The sequence below is a fragment of the Xiphophorus maculatus genome, chromosome 13 (assembly GCF_002775205.1).
Source record: "Xiphophorus maculatus strain JP 163 A chromosome 13, X_maculatus-5.0-male, whole genome shotgun sequence".
NCBI classification, from domain to species: Eukaryota; Metazoa; Chordata; class Actinopteri; order Cyprinodontiformes; family Poeciliidae; genus Xiphophorus; species Xiphophorus maculatus.
In genome coordinates, this window is record NC_036455.1 from 9,271,273 (window position 1) to 9,293,281 (window position 22,009).

Consider the following 22,009-nt stretch of genomic DNA (forward strand, 5'->3'; position numbering starts at 1 on the left):
AAAAAAAAAGCTCATGACCTTCACTTAGGATTGGAACATAGACAGAATGGTAAATTGACAAAATAAAGATGAAGCCATGTGGTTTCTAGCTGGAACAGGAAAAGGATTGGCTATTTAAACTGAAGATCGTGTTTGTGCACAGAGTTTTACCAATGACATTACCCAGACAATACATTAGTTTTCTACAGAAGCTAAATATTTTTTTTAAAACTACATTACTTTGTTTTGATTAGTTCTGTGTGTTTCACATTGAGCATACCTGGTTGCAGACAGCCATCCAGTCTGGTCTACAATTCAGAAAATAACCATCAACTATCCAAACTCAAGATATTCAAAGAGTTGTCTATTATGTAAGATGATTATTGCTGATAATCTCACCACAGAACCCCACTCTTCTAAATAATCCCATACTTCTGACTTAAATATGCATCAGTCATTTAAGGTCACTTAATATGTTACTATACTGCAGACAACAAGTATTTATATCCATTGACTGTCTTCCCTTTACAAACAAGTCGAGGCTAACTATTAACTAACCTCTGTGATTTTTTTTAATTTACCGTAAGAAAATGTAACTCTAAGTGCTAAAACAGCACAGTTAAAAAACTGAGTGGGAGCACCTTGAAGCAATTTTAATTGAATGATCTTTTTGCAGATTGTACATGAAAGCTAATCTTGAGAGGCGAATACAGAAGAGACCAATTTGGCTGCAGCATTTTGGATCCTTTGATGGATTTTAGGGAATTATTTGCATTGGAGCAGTTCTGCTTGTTAAAATGGCATAAACTGGAGCAACTCTGAGCTTTCTTTGGTATTATGCTAATGTTGGAAATGTAGCTGAAATAAGAAGCAATGCAGCAGCAATGTTTGATGTGTACATAAAAAAATCATTAAGATTTTTTTGGTATAATTGCCACAGTAATATGTGTATGTCTCACACACTGAATCATGTACTTTATCTTTTACATTCAATCTTTTGCTATTTTAACTCATTACTTTTGGTTAATTTTGTCCAAGTTGCATAAATGCTGTCTCTGAATTTGTTGACAAATCAACAGAGCCAAAGTGGCAAAGAGTGAAATTTGTATATAGATGACAAAAATAGACATGAGCTCACATTATGTTGTAGACCGACTGGAAAGTTTTCCATGCATCCATCCCATGCAGCAATACACATCCAGGTGTAAGTTACATATGAGAAATGGGACGAAGCTTTAGACAGAGCGAGGACTAAATAAAGCCAACTCTTCTCCAAGATGAGCTCTGAGCTGTACAAGCGCGACTGAGTGAGTGACTAGCCATATAGTGCTCATACTTTGTCTCCGCCTCGTCTTGTTGAATGAGAATTGACATCATGGCTGATGTAGCTTACAACAACCAATTAATGATTTAAGGAATTAAACACACTCAGTGACCTACAAACTGATTGAGGAGGTTATTTGTATTGAGAAATGTGACTCATCAGCTTGGTCATAAATTAGCTTTTTACTACTTTTTTTTAAAAGCTAAATATGCAAGAAATCATCCAAGTTTCTCTTTGTATGTATGTTTTTTCTTGCATTGCACTAAATTACTTGGATGTATTTAGCATTACTCTGAGAGAGCAAAGCTCCTAAGGACCAGTAATATTTGACTCTGTATTAAAGAGTATTTGCATGTTAGATAATTTCTTTGTAATTTGAAAATCTAAGTGCATCTTTCCTGGCAGCCAGAGTTTCTGGGAACTACAAAGCTTGTATTTGCTAATGCTAATAAGATTAATGCTAATTCTGTTTACCAGTTGCACAGACTTACCAATGCTTAGCTTAAACTGATACATTTTTTTTATCAGACCAACCTCTTTGATGTTAAGATTTCATGTAACAGTAGATTTTAGGTTGTATAACACTAAATGGCAAAGGAAGACCAGAAGCAGTGTAGCATTGCTTGCACTTCACACATGTGAAGTGTACTCCCTCTGCAGTTGTTGCATGAAGTGCACCATATTTCCCTTTTGAACTGTGAACATAATTTTAAAGGGTTAAAAACATTTAGTTTTTAACAATTAATTAAAAAGAATATGGATTCATTCATGCAAGACAAAATGTGTGAGATCTATAAGGCAGTTTCTATCTGTTTAAATGAAAATATGCTATAATTGCTAAAAAGCTGGTGGTTCAAATTGCACCTACAGGCTGAAAATCACAAACACAACTCAACCAACTGGTATCAGGAGTTGAGTTTATTTAAGGACGCCAACACAGATTATTAAAAATGCGATGATGTTCAATACTGTGGAACAGACCTGGACACCACTAGTTAATATTGCGCACCAGTATCCACAATAAGCCCTAATTATGTGATGTGAGCAAGCAGACTAATTACTGTGTTGGACTATATTTGACTTATGAGCAAATTAATACTTCATGGGCCAGATGGAATAAGCTCACAGGCTTCATCACTTTGTAGTTGCAAGGAGGAGAAGTTTTAGCTGACTAATTTCTTTTCAAATTTAAAACTAATGAACTTTTTTTCCACAACAGATGGAACACATGCTCTTTTTTCTTTTTAGAAGACTTTTTGTGGGAGTCACTTTTATTGGATATTAGTGTTAAATGATTTTGTATCTGGGAGACTCGAATAAATAGGATTTTTTTTCTTGTATTTCAATCATTTAAATTACTCCACAAAGCTATTGAGCTACTTTCTGTTTCCCAGCTTATATATCACAACATGGTCTCATTAGAAAGAAGAAAATCTACCAGCGATAACTGAATGAGATTTCGCTAAATGGAATTCAGTCTAAAGCTGATTTCTTAAATTGTCTCATGTATAAAACCAATAAAAAGCAGTTAGAGGGGAAAAAAAGGGAAGCGGCCTCTGCTAAACTGTCAAAAGGGAGAGTGAAAGATGGTTATTACCACCAGCAGTTTGTTCAAACGCTGCGAAGCCACAAAGCTCCAGTACAAGATTTCCAGCAATCATCACATCACAGAAGCCGTTTTATCAAAGGTGCACGGCTTGAAACAAGATATCAGCGATGCGCTGAGGGATTTTTCAAAGCAGTATCATTTTTACTGAACAAAATAGCAAATTTCTACCGTTACCAAGATAATCTTGGTCAATCTCATGGTTCTAGGGTAGAATTACCACATTACTTCCCATTACCTACTTAATGTGTGTTTTCTGACGCTTTTACCATTGTTGCTCTTCCCACCTTTTCCCGTTCAATGCACACAGAATAAATCAAGTGGATGACATTAAGAATAGCTTGGATCGTCTGTAGTTTGAGATGAAAAGTAAGCAAGAAAAGTGCAGACAACATAACTGATGTCTTCAGATCAAAATGGAAAAAGACGCAAATGGGAGGAGAAAAAAACAAGTCGTTACTCCGACTGCTCATTTTTTTCTGTTTGTGTATTTCCTTTGAGGATGATAAGGAGAAAGAAGTGTTGGGTTTTTTTTGCCATGTCTGAGTTCACCTTTTTTTCTTTTCATTTGTCACTTCATACGACAGAACAAATCAAGAGATTGAGGAGATGACACAAAGAAGGTGATTGAAGAGGGGACGAGAGGGAAGCGTGTCACCTTCATGCTCTCCTTTGTCACTTTGGCTGATAAAAAAGGAAACAAGGAGTTGAAAAAGTCAGACAGAAATGAATATTAGAGGAGCCAGAAATTCAGCAGCATGCAGTCAGAGCAACATGAATGACAAGACAAGAACACATAAGACAAAAAGTGACAATTACTCCAAATGTATATTAATAATGTATTTTAGAACAGAATAGATGAATAAAATGGTAAAAATAGAATAAAATAAGAAGTGAGAAGCCAAGAAAACCTTGGTAATTTGACTAATTCATTTCTGTGGTGTTACAGTTGTACGATGTGATCATCTGACCTTGCCTTGAGGTTTAGATGAGTGTTAATTACTTGCAGACAGAAATCAGAGCAAGTTAAAGGAGCTTTTAAAAATACAACTTTGGTTCAGAGGATTTCAACAGAAACTGAAATAATTGAGGTCTTAACATTCGGTTTTGAAGCGGTTCCCCTAAAACGGGCAAAATCGAAATAAAGGAAACACAGATCAGTTGAAGTTATCTAAATAAACTTCCAGACTTCTGTTGTCTGTGCAACAAACGTCTCAACGCTTTGATTCTGTGAAAATACTGGATGTGAAAATAATTGATCTGAGTCTCTGCTGATGAACCAGCTCCTTTAAAACTGCAATGCCCTGTTTTCATCATGATGGACGTGTTTCTGTGTGGTGACTCCAACATGCTATCAGTATGCTAATGCTTGTAAATGACTGCAGCTTTTGCACTGTGGTCGTATCGGTTAACTCAGGGATAAATGCTAATTTCTTCTAATTTATAGCTACAGATGAAACCCACACCCTCAGGAGAAAAAGGAAGCTTTCCGTCTTCCTTTTGAGAGTCTTACCCTCCTTTCTTTCTCTGTCTACTCACAGCGGATGTTCGCGATGACCCACTGACACCGACCTCCTCCACTCTGATTCATTCTCAAGGTCTCTTATGAAAATGGCCCCGACCGGCTGGCTGTGGCTGTGGCGGCTGCCGTTGCTGCTAACGATCCTCAAGCTTCGTTTGTGTTTTCTGTCTGTGTCGGCCTCAACCACATCCTTCCCCAAAGACCTGGAGCCACTCCATGTTGTCAGCTCGGAGCGTGAGTGAATCCCTCCGAGTCCGTATGGGTCTTGATGACGAGTTGGCTCATTACTAACTTTTGATGCTGCTAAATTTATCTGTATCTAGTTCATAGCTATGCCTTATTGATGTGGTCATTTAACAATTTGCCATCACCAATAATTCATTTCAGAACAAAAATGGAAATCACTGTTGTCATACTCTGTAAAAAGACAAATAACCTTTTGTTTTTTGTCTATTAAATCTGAGTAAACTTTTCCTGTTTTAGGTCAACTAAAATTACAATAAATTTCTACCTGTTCAATACAAGGATGATGAAAAACTTTCTTACTTTTTTAAACTTCTCATATTTAGCAGTTTATGTAAAATAAGATTAATATGCTTTTTATACCCTTTGTGAATCCCTGATGATGATGAAGATACGATGGCTTTGTAAGAATCTAAAAGCAAGCATGGCATATTTTTAAAAAAACGTTTAAGCTCATTGTTGTCTTTTGTAAAACACTAAGAAACATTAAGATATCAGGAAGAAAATTTTGGACCTCCACAGGTCTGGTAATAAATTGTCAGAAACATTGAACTTAATTCATGTTGATTAAAATGTAAGAATCTAATTTTCAATAAAAATTAAAAATTCTTTGTACATTTCATAATTACATCTCATAAAAAAGTGGAAAACATTTAGTCTGATTTAATATCAAACCTTGACGGAAAACAATTTATATCGAAGTACAGTGTATAAATATGTAGTTTACCATATTAATTTTTCTTTTTTCAGAGAAAATGCAGTCCATTTGTTCTAATTTTACACAGATGTATTTTTACTGAGACTGTTTCAAAGAAATAAGCTGATAAGTGACATTTCCAAATATTGAACTGTTTGCAGAGTCGTACCAGTATCCAGGCTTTCAGGGTCTGCTGCAGGACAACGACACGCTGCGCCTGGGTCTGGACTTTCAGAGAATGTTGAGGATCAATCACATTCTTTACATTGCAGCAAGGTTAGTTGGTCAGAACGAAGGCAGTTGGCATTAATGCTAATTGCACTTGACTGTTAGTATCCCTGTACTGGATATCTATAGCCACAAACTATAAAATGTTTTATTTTTTTGTGTATCTTGATTGAAGTGTATCATTAAGTTAACAATGATGATTTAAGCACTTATCGTAATAAAATGTTGCCCTTTTTAATGATTCAGTCAGCACTTTTGTGTAATTTAGTTTGACTTGTCTGTGTATTCTCATTTGTAAAGTCACATCCCTTAAAATTCTGATATAATGAAGCATTGGAGCCAAACAGATTTTACTCAGTTTGTGCAATTTACCAAACGCCATTAAGTGCAATTGACATTTAATATGTAAGACTCATAGTACACTCTGTCTTGGTCTGTTCTGCCTCACTCAAAGAAAGTATTATAATTCAAGAGGTACACGGCATCCACAACCCTCATCCAAAGTGCATCTTCCTGCTCACATGTAGTTACTGACTCTAAAGAAAAATAAACTGAGCAAATACAAATAGACAGAATGTACTGTACAGGATTGGGACACGTTCTAATAATCTAATATAATATGATTATTCTCTGATTTTGATAAATATTCATATTCAGACATGATAAACAAAGTAAAGGTAAAGTTAACACTAGTATAGATACACAGGGGGACCACACATACAGGTTCTATTATTATTACTACCACCAGAACCAGGAAGATGGCAAACAATACTGGATTTAACTAAAAACAACCTTCCACATGTAGAAGCATTTATATATGATGCGTCTGAAGCACCACCTTCAGACGCATTGTTGTGAATTTGTTTGTTGTGAATTATGATTGTTCACCATAATTCAGTAAATCTGAGTGAGTGTGTGCGGTGAGGCCTGACTCTATGCTTTGAACTCTTCAGGGATCATGTGTTTGCTGTGAACCTCACTACGGCATCAGAGGAGTTTGTTCCACAGCTGGTGAGTAAATTTATACGATAAACAGTTTATTTTTGGATCTGTTGCTTCAAGAGATCACAAACATTTCAACATGCCGAGTATTCTTGATGTCAGAATTACTTTGACTGTGTACCTCTATCTGCCCCAAAGCAGCTGAATTTCACCCTGTTTTTGCTAGTCTCTAGTTTGTGACTCAGTTTGTAATTTTTTTATTTTCCAAAAAAAAAAAAAAATAGCATGGTCACTCAACAGAGTTGAACCGTTTTGAAAATCATTATTTTCTCCCTCAGTGTCGGTCAAAGGTGTTGCAAAAACACTTGGAATAAGATTTAAAAGAACTGAAGTTATAAGAATAAGAAAGTTAGGAGCAACTTTATTATGAAGTATATTCACTCTTGTAACAAGAAGAACAAAAGAAAACATTTACTCTGCTGCTAAAACATATTTTGTTTGACAGGAATTGTTGTGAAAGAGCAAAGTACGCATAAATTGAAGATATGTATGGCCAGATCCATTCTATGTTCAAGTTAAAGAGATATTTAGTTGCTTTTACAAGTGAAGCTGAACTTTTATTTCTTTCTTTCAGCATAAACAAAATAAAATAAAATGCAGACATAAAGTTTAGATAATTCAGATCATGGAAGCAAAAATAATATACTGATGTGTACCAAGGACAGAGCCAGGTGGCACACCGCTTTTAACTCAACTCTGCTGAGCTCCATTTTTAAAAATCTAAAATATGCACAGTAAGTTTCATAGTAACACTTTGAGGTTAATAATATATCCATGTATGCATGCATGCAATGATTAATAGACTTGTTCATTTCAGCCGGTTCAGTGAACTTCATATATGCGCTTCTGCTTCATTGTGATTTTCAGTCTTACATAAGGTTATCTCTCTCACAGCAAAGAGAGCAGCATTAGAGCTGACAGCTGACAATGCAGCAAAGAATCCTTTTCCTTATTGCACAATAGATCTATTAAATATCAGGGCGGCAAAACAAAACTAAAGCGGCTTGTAATATTTGAGGCAGCACAAAGGACAAGCTTCCTTTGATCTTCACACCTCCTCTTCATCAAAGGGAAAAGGTTACAGGGTGGCTTCTGACAGTAATAGGCCTTCTAGTGTATTGTGGGATGGTGGGCTCACTGCAGCTCTTTGATGTGAGATGTTGCACTCGTTACCAATGATTCGATCCCAGTGGTGCATCTGAGAACCACGTGACATCCTGCTCTGTATCTCTGTGCGTATGCAGTTTTAGCGTCGTAGAAATGTTTTTCGTCTTTATTTGGGAATTCTTGAGCTCCCTATGTTTTTAAATTTTCACAATAACATGTTTGTTTTGCTTCTCAGTGGGTTTAATTATAGTAAAACTCATGCTTCTAGAAAAAAGGTTTGTCATGACTTGATTGGCAGTGTCACTACAATATCTCTATTTTACAGTTAAGAGAGTAAAATCTGTAATCAGGAAAGCATAATCTCACTTTTACATTTATTTTTTTTCTAAAAAAATTAACCTTGTCAGCTAATCTGTGCTTTCTTAAACTAAAAGCATTTTGTCAAACAATCTTGTACAGATAAAGTTCCATTCATCTTACTTTAAAGCTGGAATATTTAACTCAAAATCTAACATTTACTGATCACAAGCATTTTATATTCTAGAAAGGTCTAGATCTAGATTTCTCACTCTTGCCTTCATTCACAAATGCAGGGATAAGTCAGATGGCACTGGGTGGTATGAGATATCATGAATTTAAGCATAAATGTTAGCATGACCTATCTGCTTTTAATTATCACTTCAGATATATGTTGGTTAAAAGTGTTATGTATTTTTCAGACAGACAGTGATATTTTATAGCAAAATTAGAATTATGTTGCGTTCAGTTGTTATAAAAATTAAGCTTAATCTCTAGTTACTCTGGTACTTTCTCTAAGATCTCAAACATATTATAAAGTGCTGGAACAGTTCAGTTCGGAACCAATAACAGAAATATAGCAAAACTTCTCTCTTGAGGTCTACCGACACTTACCTGAGCTGCTGCCTCAACAGCTGCCTTCCTGATTGACCTGAAGTGTTTGCAGCTCTGCAGTCACATATGACTCATCTTCTTCCTGCTCATCAGTGTGGCTGCTGTTATTTCTAATCAACTGATTTCACCAGTTGCTCCAGAGCTCCAGAGAAAGTCGACTCTGTTATTGAGCGTATTCGTGCCTTGTGTTTCAGAAGCTGACGTGGAGATCCAAAGACGTCAGCAAGTGTACAGTCAGGGGGAAGAACAGCGTGAGTTTTTAATCTGTTTGACTTCTGTCTACATTTTCCAGATTTTGCCTCCAACAATTACACTCTATGGTTTAATTTCATGGTAAGAATATTTTCTAATATACGTTTGTGTTTCAGGATGAGTGCTACAACTACGTCAAAGTTCTGGTACCTCGAAATGATGAGACTTTGTTTGCTTGTGGTACTAATGCATTCAACCCAACCTGCCGGAACTACAAGGTAAAACAATTTCTCAGACATGCGCTCTTCCTCGTTAGGGCATTTGTAGAACCCCACAGGTGTTTTGTTTTTTTTCCAGCACATTTTTATTCATTCTGTGAGAGCTCTTTCCCAGCTCAATAAATATTGATAGTTTCCAGGCTGAAATGGTGGGAAATAACTCCTGGGTGTTGGGAGGTCTTAAAAAATATAGAGTTATCAGAAAAGGGAAACAGAAATCCTAATAACTATTTAATTCCATTTATTTTCTAATGTTTATGGGGTTCAGGGATTAAAGGGATTATGAATTAATAAATCCCAGTCGAGTAGAAGTGGCATACCAAGCAGTGGCTTACAGTTGCATTAGCTTCCAATGTCTTGTAGGAAGTTGTATGTAAAATGTGTTGTCAAGGTTGGGTTAGAGTTGCACAAAAACAGAAGGCAGATTACTGTAGCCTTTGCAGGAATAATCTCATCCTAAATATCCGCATGTAAACTCCCAAATGAAATGGATCAAATCAGATACATCAGAAGCAAATATCCTGTAATTTACTTAATAGATTTAAAACGCACCAGGAATCATAGAGAGGGGTCTCGGACCCCTCAAACAACCCCTCAAATTGCTAAAAAAGTATATGTAAAACATTCACAGTGTCACCTGGATTCTTACATTTTTATTAGGTGTGTCAAAAATAAGTGTATTTTATAGTATTTCCCCTTATTGTGGATTGAATCTGAATCTGCTTTTACTTTATCCTCCCATTTTGTTCTATCATATCTGCTGTAAAATGAATCCGTATTGATGGACTGCAGTAAGCTGATGAAAAATAAGCAGATAAATGGACGTGTGAGATAGTTTTAGGTCATTTCTTCACTTCCTGAAGGTGAATGTCAACTGAACCGCTGTCCTTTATTAAGAGGTTGAATCTAGTAACTAGGTTATAGCTTCTGTCTATCAGGTTATCTTTTTTCCCTAAAAGACTTGCAGTAACTCATTTCATAACAGCTTTTAAGAGGAACACTACTTTATATGTTATTTCACAATGAACTACTAATTACTAATTTTATATCAACAACATGAATAGAGAGTTTAGATCAGTTAAGACCTCAAAAAACAAATTAGAGAGAATTCAAGTTCTAACAATTTCTTTTGTTTCTTTCTAACTTGTGACTTGATGAGGAAAAATCCAGCTGTTTCTTCCATTTGTACATTTTATTTAATTCTCTGTATTAAAACCCTCCAAGAGATTATTGTGATTTTATGGTTTTTTCAGTCATACCCATTACTCTCTCAGTTGTTTTCCTTACAAGCCCTGTTTGCCTCCCGTGTTTTAGATAATAAGCAGAAGATCTGTCTCAGGGACATGATGTCTTTGATTCTGACGGAGTTTCCCCTCTCTCATAATTGGCTGCCTTGTCAAAACCAAACAAACTTTCACAAATCCCACCATCCCAGTTGCCACTCAGGAGCGGCGGTTTCTTTTTTTACCCTTCCGCCACAGTGCTGCAGGTTTGATTGACAGTTTATGACCCTGTTTAGCAGAAACTTCTTGGGCTTTGAAATCTCCTGCAGTGGAGGAGAATAAAAACATGTTCACCTGAAGAAAAGGAGCTTTTATTCCAGTTTGAAGCAATTGGATCTAAAAGTAGACATTTGGAATTTAGAGAAACTGCAAAGTCATGTTTCTCTTGAATGATTTCAAAGCTTAGCTTGTATGTTTGACACATTTAAATGTTTATGCATTAACATTTATTAATTCAGGAAATATTGTGTTATAAGTTAAAACAACCACAGTCTGCCAAATCAACATTTAAGATATTCTTAGAGATAATTTTATATATTCTCTATAATTGTATTGAGGCCATGATGATCCAAAATCCCTTTAAGAGTTGTTTATGCAGGCCAGCAAGTCATTATAAATGTGGGCTCATATGGCCTGCCCTACTCTTGTAGAGGCCTTTTAATTCATCAACATCATTGTCTCCAAGCGCTGCAACAGCAGCAGACGATGAAGAATAATACTAGTGGAAATTAGGGTCTATTTACTCTGTATGTGGCTGTTGAGGCGAGACTGTTGGAGATAAACACCAAAGAAAAAGGAGAAATGATATTAATTAAATATTGACTTGGGTTTTAGGTTAAATCCAGCTAATCTCTTGAGTTGGAAAGTTAGGAGACTGTAGAAATCCAAAAAGGAATTGTAAAGGTATGCACGAAAGGAACAAAGCCCTGCTCCGATTTAAAAAAGGAAGTATAATAACCGAGGGCTGGATTAGGAATTAAAACGGCAAAGTAGGTTGGCAGAAACGTCGGGGAGTTCAGCATTTGCAGCTCGAAACGGATTCAGCTCCCCAAGGGAGAAAATAGCAGACAGGTGTATTTATGAGGCTTCTCGAGAGGCTAAACTCTCTCTGTTAGAGATTCAGCTAACACACTCAGAAAACCGCTGCCGGCACATCTGCTGGGAGGACTCTGAGATGATATCGAAGTCCTATCAGGCCAGCCTGAATATTAGCAGCATGATAATTAAGCCAAATATGTGAAACAGAACCTTATCACAGGCACAAGCTTGTCCTTTGTTAGCAAACAGATGCTGAGATTCCTGATGGATTTTTTTGTCTGCAGTGTGTGCCAAATAACTAAGAGGGATTTGTTACTAAAGGAACTGTTTTGCCATGCATTCTAAACGGTGACCTTTTGTTTTTGAAATGCGCTCATCTGTGCTGTTACCATCAGTCTCATTTCATCAGGGAAGGATGAAGCACAAGATGTGTGAATTATTAGCACAGCAACACCAAGTGATTTGCAGCTGAACGCTGACTGACTCCAGCAGATTAATGCTGTTATTATCTTATTTGCAGACATCCTGTTAATATTTCTGCAAATTCTTTCCAAAAGATCAAATTAAAATGTATATTTTATTATTTTAAAGTGTCTTGAGTTCCTTGGTTTATTTTAGAGACGGTTGGGCAGAAATGTGATTTTCTTTCTCTCATGTTCAGATGACCTCCTTGGAGCAGGTTGGGGAGGAAGTGGTGGGTCAGGCTCGCTGTCCGTTTGAGTCCATTCAGTCCAATGTTGGATTGTTTGCTGGTAAGTTATCAGTAAACCAAGTGAAAGGATCACTAGAAGTTTATATTAAACAGTGCAACAAGTTTGTCATAAAAATACTTTATATTATCATCAATCATTCTGAAATACAATCTATGTAATGAGAACTGTGATTTTACAACAAAAGTATAAACAATAACTTAAAGTATTCCTACTTACTGAATTTCTAATGCTTTTACATGCTACAGTGACATATTAGCCATATATGCAGCACATAAAACAATCAGAACCAGGTGCTCTGGTCTGGTGAGACCAAAATGGAAGTTCTTAACTTATGTGCTTAATAAAATGTGTGGACAAAAACCAACTCTGATCACACCATCCCCAAGTTTTTGGTGGTAATTTAAAAAAATTTAAATACTTAGCCTTTGAATGAAGCATCCATTTGTCTTGGACATTTAATTACCTGTAATAGATAGTACTTAAAATCTTTTTTCTAATTTTATTTTGTCAACTAAATGTCCTGTTGTTTGCAGGGGGAGATTTCTATTCGGCCACCATGACGGACTTTCTAGCAAGCGATGCTGTTATCTACAGAAGCCTGGGCGAGGGCCGACCAGTTCTCAGGACCGTCAAGTATGACTCCAAATGGCTCCGAGGTATTTAGCAGAAACATGACTTTGATCACTTCATGGCTGGAATCATCTTCACCATCGGCAACGTTTTATTTTTGATCTTTAGTAACTTCATTGCATTTAGGCACCAACCTTTCAGCAACACAGCCTGCAGCATGTATCAACTTAATACTACATTTAAAATACATGCTATTTTCTCTAATTTGAATACAATTGCATCAGTATAAAAACCTTTAAAGATCATTCACAGCTTTTAACAGAATAAATTGCAATGGTTACCAGTTGTGTGAAATATTCTTTGTAGTCAATGACTCCCTATAGTCTGACTTCTACAGATGCTTTGTATGTTCCCTCGCCGTGTTACAGATCTTCACAGCAGGCACCTACCTAGGTTATGATGTAAACCTGCTGAAACCAAAGCTGAGCCTCGGATTTAATGTTGGAAAAACATTCTATTAAAATCTCAATGGAAAGCAAATGAAGGAAACCAGTTTGCTTTCAAGACACAACTTGTATTGTTGGTGTTTACAGCGAGAAGTTTTAAATGCTTTGAAGCCCCAAATGACCGTTGAAAGCAAAAACTGTATTTTTCTACTTATAAAGGCAGACATAATTGATCTTAAAACTCATAAGTGTTATGGCCACATTAATATCCTCCCCTTATTGGTCCATGTAGTGGTGAAATAAATTAAAATTAGCGTTTCTCTGGCCGGATTGCAGGGATAATAAATCTGTTCACTGTATAAGACGGACAGTAGGATTCCAAATCAATCAATCAATCAATCAAATTTTATTTGTATAGCACATTTCAGCAGCAAGACATTTCAAAGTGCTTTACATCATTACAAACACAGAAACACAATGCAATATAGAATCAATAATCAAAACAAAGCATTAAGTCAAGTTCCATCCATAAATTTGTAATTGATTACATTTCAAATACAATTCTAAACAGGTGGGTTTTTAGTTGAGATTTAAAAGAAGTCAGTGTTTCAGCTGTTTTACAGTTTTCTGGAAGTTTGTTCCAAATTTGTGGTGCATAGATCCTGAAAGCTGCTTCTCCTCGTTTGGTTCTGGGGATGCAGAGCAGACCAGAACCGGAAGACCTGAGAGCTCTGGAAGGTTGATACAACAACAGCAGAAATTTAATGTATTGTGGTGCTAAGCCGTTCAGTGATTTATAAACTAACAACAGTATTTTAAAGTATATTCTTTGAGCTACAGGGAGCCAGTGTAGGGACTTTAAAACTGGTGTTATGTGCTCTATCTTCCTGGTTTTAGTGAGAACGCGAGCAGCAGCATTCTGGATCAGCTGCAGCTGTTTGATTGATTTGTTGGACAGACCTGTGAAGACGCTGTTGCAATAATCAATACGACTGAAGATGAATGCATGGATGAGTTTCTCTAGATCTGGCTGAGACATTAGTCCTTTAATCCTGGAAATGTTCTTCAGGTGATAGAAGGCCGACTTTGTGACTGTCTTTATGTGGCTCTGGAGGTTCAGGTCAGAGTCCATCACTACTCCCAGGTTTCGGGCCTGATCGCTGGTTTTTAGTTGTAATAACTGAAGCTGTGCATTGACTCTAGATCGTTCCTCTTTAGGTCCAAAAATAATAACTTCAGTTTTGTTTCTGTTCAACTGGAGAAAGTTTTGGCACATCCACACATTTATCTGTTCTAAGCATCTGTTCAGTGATTGTCACCTGGTGACATCGTAATGTAGAGCTGTGTGTCATCTGCATAGTTATGGTAGCTAATATTATTTCCTGTTATAACCTGAGCTAGTGGGAGCATATAAATATTGAATAAAAGGGGTCCTAGGATTTGTCCACTCAGGACAAATATCAATTTGTCCTTCACAAGTCAATCCTTTTAATTTATACTCCCAATATTGTATGTTTTATTTCTTGTCTTTGGGTTTCTGAAAAGGATTCTGGAAAACTTAGAATCTGCTTTTCCAACCTGATCATTCCAGGGATGGTTTCAACAACAGAAAGAAAGCTTAAATGTTAGAGAAAAATGCACCTTGAAAATAGATGAAACAGATGATATTCTTTTCTCTCTGCAGAGCCTCATTTCCTGCATGCCATTGACTATGGTAACTATGTCTACTTTTTCCTGAGTGAGATCGCAGTGGAGTATACAGCCTTGGGCAAGGTATGTGCATGTGTGAAAATTATCTTCCACTATGAAACAAGTTGGTTGAAACTTTTTAAAACAATAAAACAGAAACAAATCCTAAAAGATGAGTTTATATTTCGATAAATCCTTTTTAAACAGTAGCTTGGTGTGTTTTTGTAATCCTGAAAGCAGTAAAACTTATTTTCTTTAAATGAATTTAAATGAGCTACGTACAATGTGTACTCATCGTCATTTTGTTTAAATAAACATTTCCACAGGTTGTGTTTTCTCGAGTCGCGCGTGTCTGTAAGAATGATAACGGAGGATCACCCAGAGTTCTGGAAAGATACTGGACTTCCTTCCTGAAGGTGATTTTCTTGAGTGAAAGTTACAGATGTCTCAATATGATCTGAAGTATCTGATCAGTTGGGATGAAAGACCTCATTTAGATGACCTGGATCAGACACCTGAATGAAATCCAATTTTCTGATTTCTGTTGGTGATTTTGTTAGCCACTGTTCCAAACAATATATCATGTAATGCAGCTGTGTGCATATAAATATCATAGTTATAAATATGCTAGAATTGAACCACTCATTGTGGCAGCATGTTGGAGTAGCTCTGATTTGTTCTTTTTGTAAAATTTTGTTCCTAATTTTTTTGGCTAAGGAGTCTTTAGTTTTAGATGCAGTGCAGCTCAAAGGATTTTTTTTCTTTCTTACTATTTTGCTTTTGGACAGCTGTTAAGACGCATGGTAAATGGGTACCGTTTCATACCAAAACAGTGTAAATATGCTAACACTATCCTAACATGAGCGCAAATTTGAGTGGATGAAAATATCTACGAGGATTGCAACACTTCCGAATATTTCCTGCCCATCTCTAAATCAGTTTGTCTTTGTCAGGCCCGGTTGAACTGTTCGGTTCCAGGAGACTCCTTCTTCTACTTCGATGTCCTTCAGTCTCTCACCAACGTGCTGCAGATCAACCAGAGGCCAGCAGTCGTTGGAGTGTTTACCACTCAGTCCAACAGGTAAGCTCACAAAGTATGTCAGGAAATTTTACAGGAAATAAGTTACTTTGGTGAGAAAGCTCATGTTTTTGAGATTTCTGTTAATTAGTAGTTTTAGTATGCATGGCTGTCTTCAGTTCTAAAATTTGTTTTAAGACATCTTTCTTTGAGTATAATTTTTTAAAGTGGACAGAAAATTAAGACAATTTTATCAAAGTGGAGAGTTAATGGAAAATTATGCAAGAAAATGTTTTAGAAGACTGGTACATGCTTTTTTATTACATTCTTCTTTCAAATGAAAGAAAATTAGATTAGTTTTTGCTGAATTAAAAAAGTAACAGTACTTCAACTATTAAGGAGGTCATTTGGAAAGGCAGGGCCATTTTTAAATGTGTATATTTTTGTTAGAAGGGATGTGTGTGGTTATTGCTGGAAAGCAAAGACATTTCTTTCACTCGACATTTATGGAAATGAGGACATCATTTAAAAACTAGGAACGCGGTACCCAGGTTCTTACTCTCGGGACTTAAAGATTTCACAAAGAAATTGGGTCCCTGTTACGATTTGGGTCAGGGATAATAACATGTCAAACGGGGTCTTCTCAGGTACAGCTTTACACGACTGTCTTTGCAAAATATATACAGGTTTTTCTTGGAATGTCTCTTCCCTTGCCATTTTCAATTAATTAATCCCCTAGCCTCCTTTTTTACTCTGTGCTCTTTCTTTTCCTTCCATTTTCAGGATACTTATAATAATCCATGAGGCTGACCTCATTAGTTGCAGCTTATTTTATAAAAATTGAGTTTACGAAGGCAAATGTGGCTTAGTGGGTGGAGTAGTCAGTCCATTGTCGGATTTTGTTGCCATTGTGAAAATAAAAACTATAAATTGCTAAATGCATTCTGGCATGAGTCAGAAATGCTGTATTTGTTGCTGGCCATCATGGTGTGAGACAGTTAGGTTATTGCTAGGTTTTTGCGGCCGACCTGGGCCAATAGGTTGCCAAACAACAAACAAGCTCCCAGTTCAGAATGAGCACCAACAGAGCCAAACAGACGAGCCACATGACATAAGACAAAATGTTTCATGATGTGATGAGAGAAATATTCACTAGAACAAGAAGTATGTTTAGTAAAATCCAAGTGATGCTTTGATTTCACCAAACCCAAGAACAAAGTTACAAATGGGGGTCTGTTAATGGGCCATTGAACAGAGTTTTCCTTCTTCAAACATAACAAAGGAAGATTTAAAATTGCTCAACTCCTCTTACTTAACTGTTCTTCATTTTTTTGTTTACTGAAATTAAGAATAAATAACTTGATACCTGCTGTCATTATTTCCTGCGTCTCTCCAGCATACCAGGCTCAGCAGTTTGTGCCTTTTACATGGACGACATTGAGAAAGTCTTCAACGGGAAGTTCAAAGAGCAGAGAACCAGTGATTCATCCTGGACTCCAGTGCCAGATGAACAAGTTCCCAGACCAAGGTGAGGGCTTTCTCTACAAATCTGAGTAACCAGAAACATTAAGCTAGGTACTAAAAAAATTGTGTGCATGATTCGAATGTTATAATATTGTATGTAGTAAGATTGCTGATTGTAAAAGTGTTCTTTTCTTTTATTCCCAGACCAGGTACTTGTGCAGGCGACGGTCCGGCCTCAGACTACAAATCTTCGGTTCAGTTCCCAGATGAGATGTTGACTTTCATCAAATCTTATCCTCTGATGGATGAGGCAGTTCCCTCTGTCAACGACCGGCCCTGCTTCACACAGACATCGAGCAGGTAAAACACATCAGAGCTTCATGTCTACTTCCTGAAGTCACAATATGTATGCTGAAATGGTTTAGGTTCTCTGCCATGAAGGAGACTGGTTATGTTTTAAAATCTTAGCACCCATTCAGAATATAAGGAGCTCCATTTTGGAAACAGAGAAACCATTATGTTCTGCTCCAGATCTTCTGTGAAGTTTGATTAAACATGCATGTTGTGCTTGGGTAAAATGCATTCTTTTTAGACCTTTAGAAAGTGCTCATCCTACAATACATGCTCAAAATCATCAGCAATAGCCAGGTTACACGTGTAGGTGGAAAGAGTTAAGTTTGTCATTTGCTGTCAGATAGAAAATTTAGCAACCGTTACACCTGCTGCAGATAGTGGGAAAGAAGGAGTCTGCTTCACAAGATAAGCAGGTGTTGACTGGCTTACACCCACAGATGACACCTGCCTAAAATCCCCCTTACCTTCATACTCTTTTTTTTCTTCTTGTTTTTGGCAGAAATTGGCATCCACGAATAAATCTGTTCTTTAAATTATTGTCAGATGTGCTGTTGTAGCAGTGTAAGTACAGCTATGCCAGACTGCAGCAACAAGCAAAATGCTTTGGTGTTTTTTAAATCGCCCAGAAGAAACCTGAACTAAATGCTCCAGGAAGGCCAGGACAATAAAAAAGGAATTCTTAAAGGTCAAAATGAAAGAGGAGGATGTAAAGTGTACCCAGCAGGGGCAAGTTAGAAAATTACAGCCACAGTGAGGGATAGTGAATCCGCTACCCGACCTAAAGCCTCGAGGATAATCATCTGTATCAGCCGTGATTAGATGCTGGCTCACAGTAAGTTCTTGCTCCGGCTCCCACCGACTCGGCAGCTCGGAGATTCTGTGACCTTTTTAATCTCGGCTGCAGATTTCAAATGAGTTTCTGATGGATTCTAATTACCAGTCTGAAATGAGAATGAGATTCTTAATTCCATGTTCGAATTAGCCTCTCTGCTGGAGAGGTCCAAGCTGACCCAGATAATGATGATGCAGATATCCGAAGGGTAGCGCAAATCTGCTGACTCCTTTATGTAACATTAGTCAGTTTGACAGTCTGAGCCCATCGGAGCACTTGGGTAAGGAGTGAGCCTCAATTTGTTTTCATTTTGATGTGAGTTTAATGTAGAACGAGGAAAAGTGATGATAAAAGTAAAGTAGAAATCAAATGATTGGTTTTGAATGATTTGTGTAAGAATTGATGCAGATTTCTAAACCATAAAGATAAATTTAGATTCTTGTTTCAATGTGAAACCGATCTTTTTACTTATTATGTAAAGACAGCTGGAACTAGTTTGAGGTTTAAACCACATTTGGCTTTATATCATCATTTCACTGTAGCCTTTTTAATAAGATGCCAAAATCATTGCAGCTTTTCTCCTGGTAGTAGCACTCTGCTTGATGCTGTCAGTGCGCTGTGTATTGTGACCAAATGAATACAGATCTTTCACATTTTCCCCTTGTTAGACTTGTTGGGTCAGATTTTCCTCTAAAACAGCTGTGAACCACTTTACTGTTTGATTTATTGGATTATTAAACAATTTCTTGCAACTATACAGTACTCAACCTGTCATAACAGTTAACTATATAGGTAGAATGTTATAGGTAAAAAAAAAAAATAGATATATATAATTTATAATAGTAGCTGTTAATTTCCAAATACACAAGAAATATTGACAAAAGTTAAATTTTTAGATGCACTTTTTGGACATCAAGTTTATGGAGTTGTTACAAGCTTCTAATAATTTCAGGTGTTTGTTTAGAGAAACAACACAGATTGGATTTTCAAGCTCTTTTTCTTCTTTTTTTTCAGGTCCAAGTTGACCCAGATTGTGGTGGATGTTTCAGCCGGTCCCCTTAAGGACAGAACAGTCATGTTCCTGGGCTCAGACGATGGCCGTGTCCTGAAAGTTCTGGCTAGCACACATCCCAATGACAGCTTTGGATCCAAACTCCTGGAGGACATCGATGTTTATAACCCCTCCAAGTATTGCTCCTCTCATTTTTAATCCGCCTTTCTGCTGGCGTTGAAAAATGTGTCCAGGTTTCAGAGTAATGTTCTGTTTTCTGTTTATTCGTGTGCTCAGGTGCAATGTTCAGGGTCAGGAGGACAGGAGGGTTCTGGGACTGGAGTTGGACAAGGACCATCATGCACTGTTTGTTGCTTTTACCAGCTGTGTAATCAGAGTACCACTCAGTCGCTGCACCCAACATGGAGCCTGTAAAAAGTAAGGAAACGGGAATAAAACTAATAGCTTCATACAAATTTTTAATCGTAGGGAAATTGCACTCAATCAAAATGTATTTTAAAAATTAAATTGAAGTCACTATGAGAAGTATGAGTTTAACAAAGTCTCAAGTTTGTTAGCTACAAATCTATTTAACTATTAAAATAGCAAGCCTAATTTGGTAGCATAATAAATATTGTAGAAACACATGTGCATTCGGGGTAATAATGGGGGGAATCTGAATCATAAAATATGAACATTTAAGAACTTTATTTATAGACTTCATTAGGCTGAAAAGAACAGAGCTCACTGCCCAAATTAGAGCACATTCATCACTTTAGAGGGATGCATATGCACACACACACACCCCCACATTGGTGTTAATCAGGCTCATTTTAATCACTGAGCAGGATGAATGAAAGCCAGCCAGTCTGGTGTGGCAACAGCTGCAGTGGCAAAGAGAGTCTTGCACCAGCTGTAACTCCATCACTCAAAGCCACGCACGCTTTGCTGCTAGTCAAACACACAACAGTTTCACTGTGGTTCTTACACCCAACTGAGATTCAGATTTGGAAAAACTAACGAGTATGAACAACATGTCTGCTTTCAATGTAATGAAGCAAATTGTTGATGAAGAATATTTGGGGTAAATTTGGTTTATATCAACCTTAAATGATGCCTATTAACATTTATGGAAGGACAATCTCATGCCAAATGCAGGCTGGAACAACAGTCAGAGAACACGTGTGGGGCCCCTTTTACTGCCAAAAGTACCAATAATAGGCATGTTGCATCAGAACTGTACTATGGAGCAACAGAAGAAGGTTGCCTAGTGTTTTACATCTGGTGGAAACGAGAGGAAGAATGTAAGCTTTGGGAGGTGGAGCTATGCTGAACAATATGGCTGAAAAACGTATCATAATATAATCATTCCATATGGGGCAATATCAATTATTGATTATTTTTTGTTTTAAATATCTGAAATACAGGCAAACTAGTTTTTTTTTATTATTATTATTATTTTAAAACATCTATGAGGCACAGTAGCAAAACCTTGAACCGCTGCTGCGCAAGTTACTCAACTGGTTGTTGCTAGGTAACCAAAGAGTGAGTGAGTTGCTAGGTAACAAACCAGTGAGCGAGTAAGTTGATGCCACCAACCTAGCTAATCTAGCTGTGAGTGGTTGAGTGGCTAAAGCCTTTCTTCTGCCTACATCCCCCAGAATGCTGTGCGGTTCTGGATCACAGTTCAGTGAAATAAATTAAAACTCTGTTTCATGTTACTATTGATCATGCGTCTATCACCATATATAAGCCTGACCTATTGGTTAGGTCTTGTTGTCGGACCCTCTTTAGAACCTTAAGGTTGATGATCTGCTGCTAATGTTTATTTTTTCCACGTTACTGATGTTACTAGTAATGGTTGGTTAATGATGATATACACTGTTGGTCCTCTCAATGCCTTGTGTCGACTTCTATGTGTTGTTTTGGCACATTGTATTGTTGCTCATTTTTAGAGTTCAGATTGCTTGTCTGTTAGTTTTAATGTCTTTTGTTTTTTGCTTGCAGTATCATTAATTTCCCCGAACTTGAACTTGTTTTTCTACTGAAAACAAACATTTATTTTTCTTCATTTTTTTCGGACTATTGCCTTGACTTCACCCCGTGGTTGCTGGGACTTGCTCTCTTTATTCAGAATGACTTGCGATGTGACTGTTTGACAGCACTGGTAAATACTTACACTGCTGTTTTGGCTGGCCGCCGTGTTGCCGCCGTGTTTTGCTTGTGAATTGTGCCACTGTGCATTCGTGCGTGATTGATGGGCAGAGCCCGAATAAAACTGGACTGGTAATGGATGAAGGCGTTTGAGACTAGATGTGTAAACACGTGCAAGTTGTTGGAGGCCGTTGTTTGCGTTACCAAGGGTCTGCTAGATTTGAAACGGCTACCTGATGGCAGCTGCTGTCACAAGTGTGTTTGTCTGTGTGTGTTTCAGAAACGCATGAAAAGATGGTGTGACAGCTCACTGTCTCTAAACAAAAGGCAGGGGAAACTCAGATGTTGTATTATCAATGTGTCCTTG

At 37.1% G+C, this 22,009-nt stretch overlaps 1 protein-coding gene across 2 annotated transcripts in view; it reads left to right on the forward strand.

Annotated features, from left to right (window-relative positions):
• The window catches only part of LOC102234533 (semaphorin-6D-like), a 171,661-nt gene that overhangs the window by 111,241 nt on the left and 38,411 nt on the right, over positions 1-22,009 (forward strand). For both annotated transcript variants that reach the window (XM_023345086.1, XM_023345087.1), the window contains exons 4-17: positions 4,451-4,665; positions 5,533-5,647; positions 6,553-6,610; positions 8,815-8,871; positions 8,989-9,090; positions 12,073-12,163; positions 12,658-12,780; positions 14,825-14,913; positions 15,156-15,245; positions 15,783-15,910; positions 17,244-17,375; positions 17,516-17,671; positions 19,512-19,685; positions 19,786-19,926. In XM_023345086.1, the coding sequence (XP_023200854.1) occupies positions 4,515-4,665; positions 5,533-5,647; positions 6,553-6,610; positions 8,815-8,871; positions 8,989-9,090; positions 12,073-12,163; positions 12,658-12,780; positions 14,825-14,913; positions 15,156-15,245; positions 15,783-15,910; positions 17,244-17,375; positions 17,516-17,671; positions 19,512-19,685; positions 19,786-19,926 (1,607 nt within the window). In that variant the 5' untranslated portion in view covers positions 4,451-4,514. The remainder of the gene's footprint in view (positions 1-4,450; positions 4,666-5,532; positions 5,648-6,552; positions 6,611-8,814; positions 8,872-8,988; positions 9,091-12,072; positions 12,164-12,657; positions 12,781-14,824; positions 14,914-15,155; positions 15,246-15,782; positions 15,911-17,243; positions 17,376-17,515; positions 17,672-19,511; positions 19,686-19,785; positions 19,927-22,009) is intronic.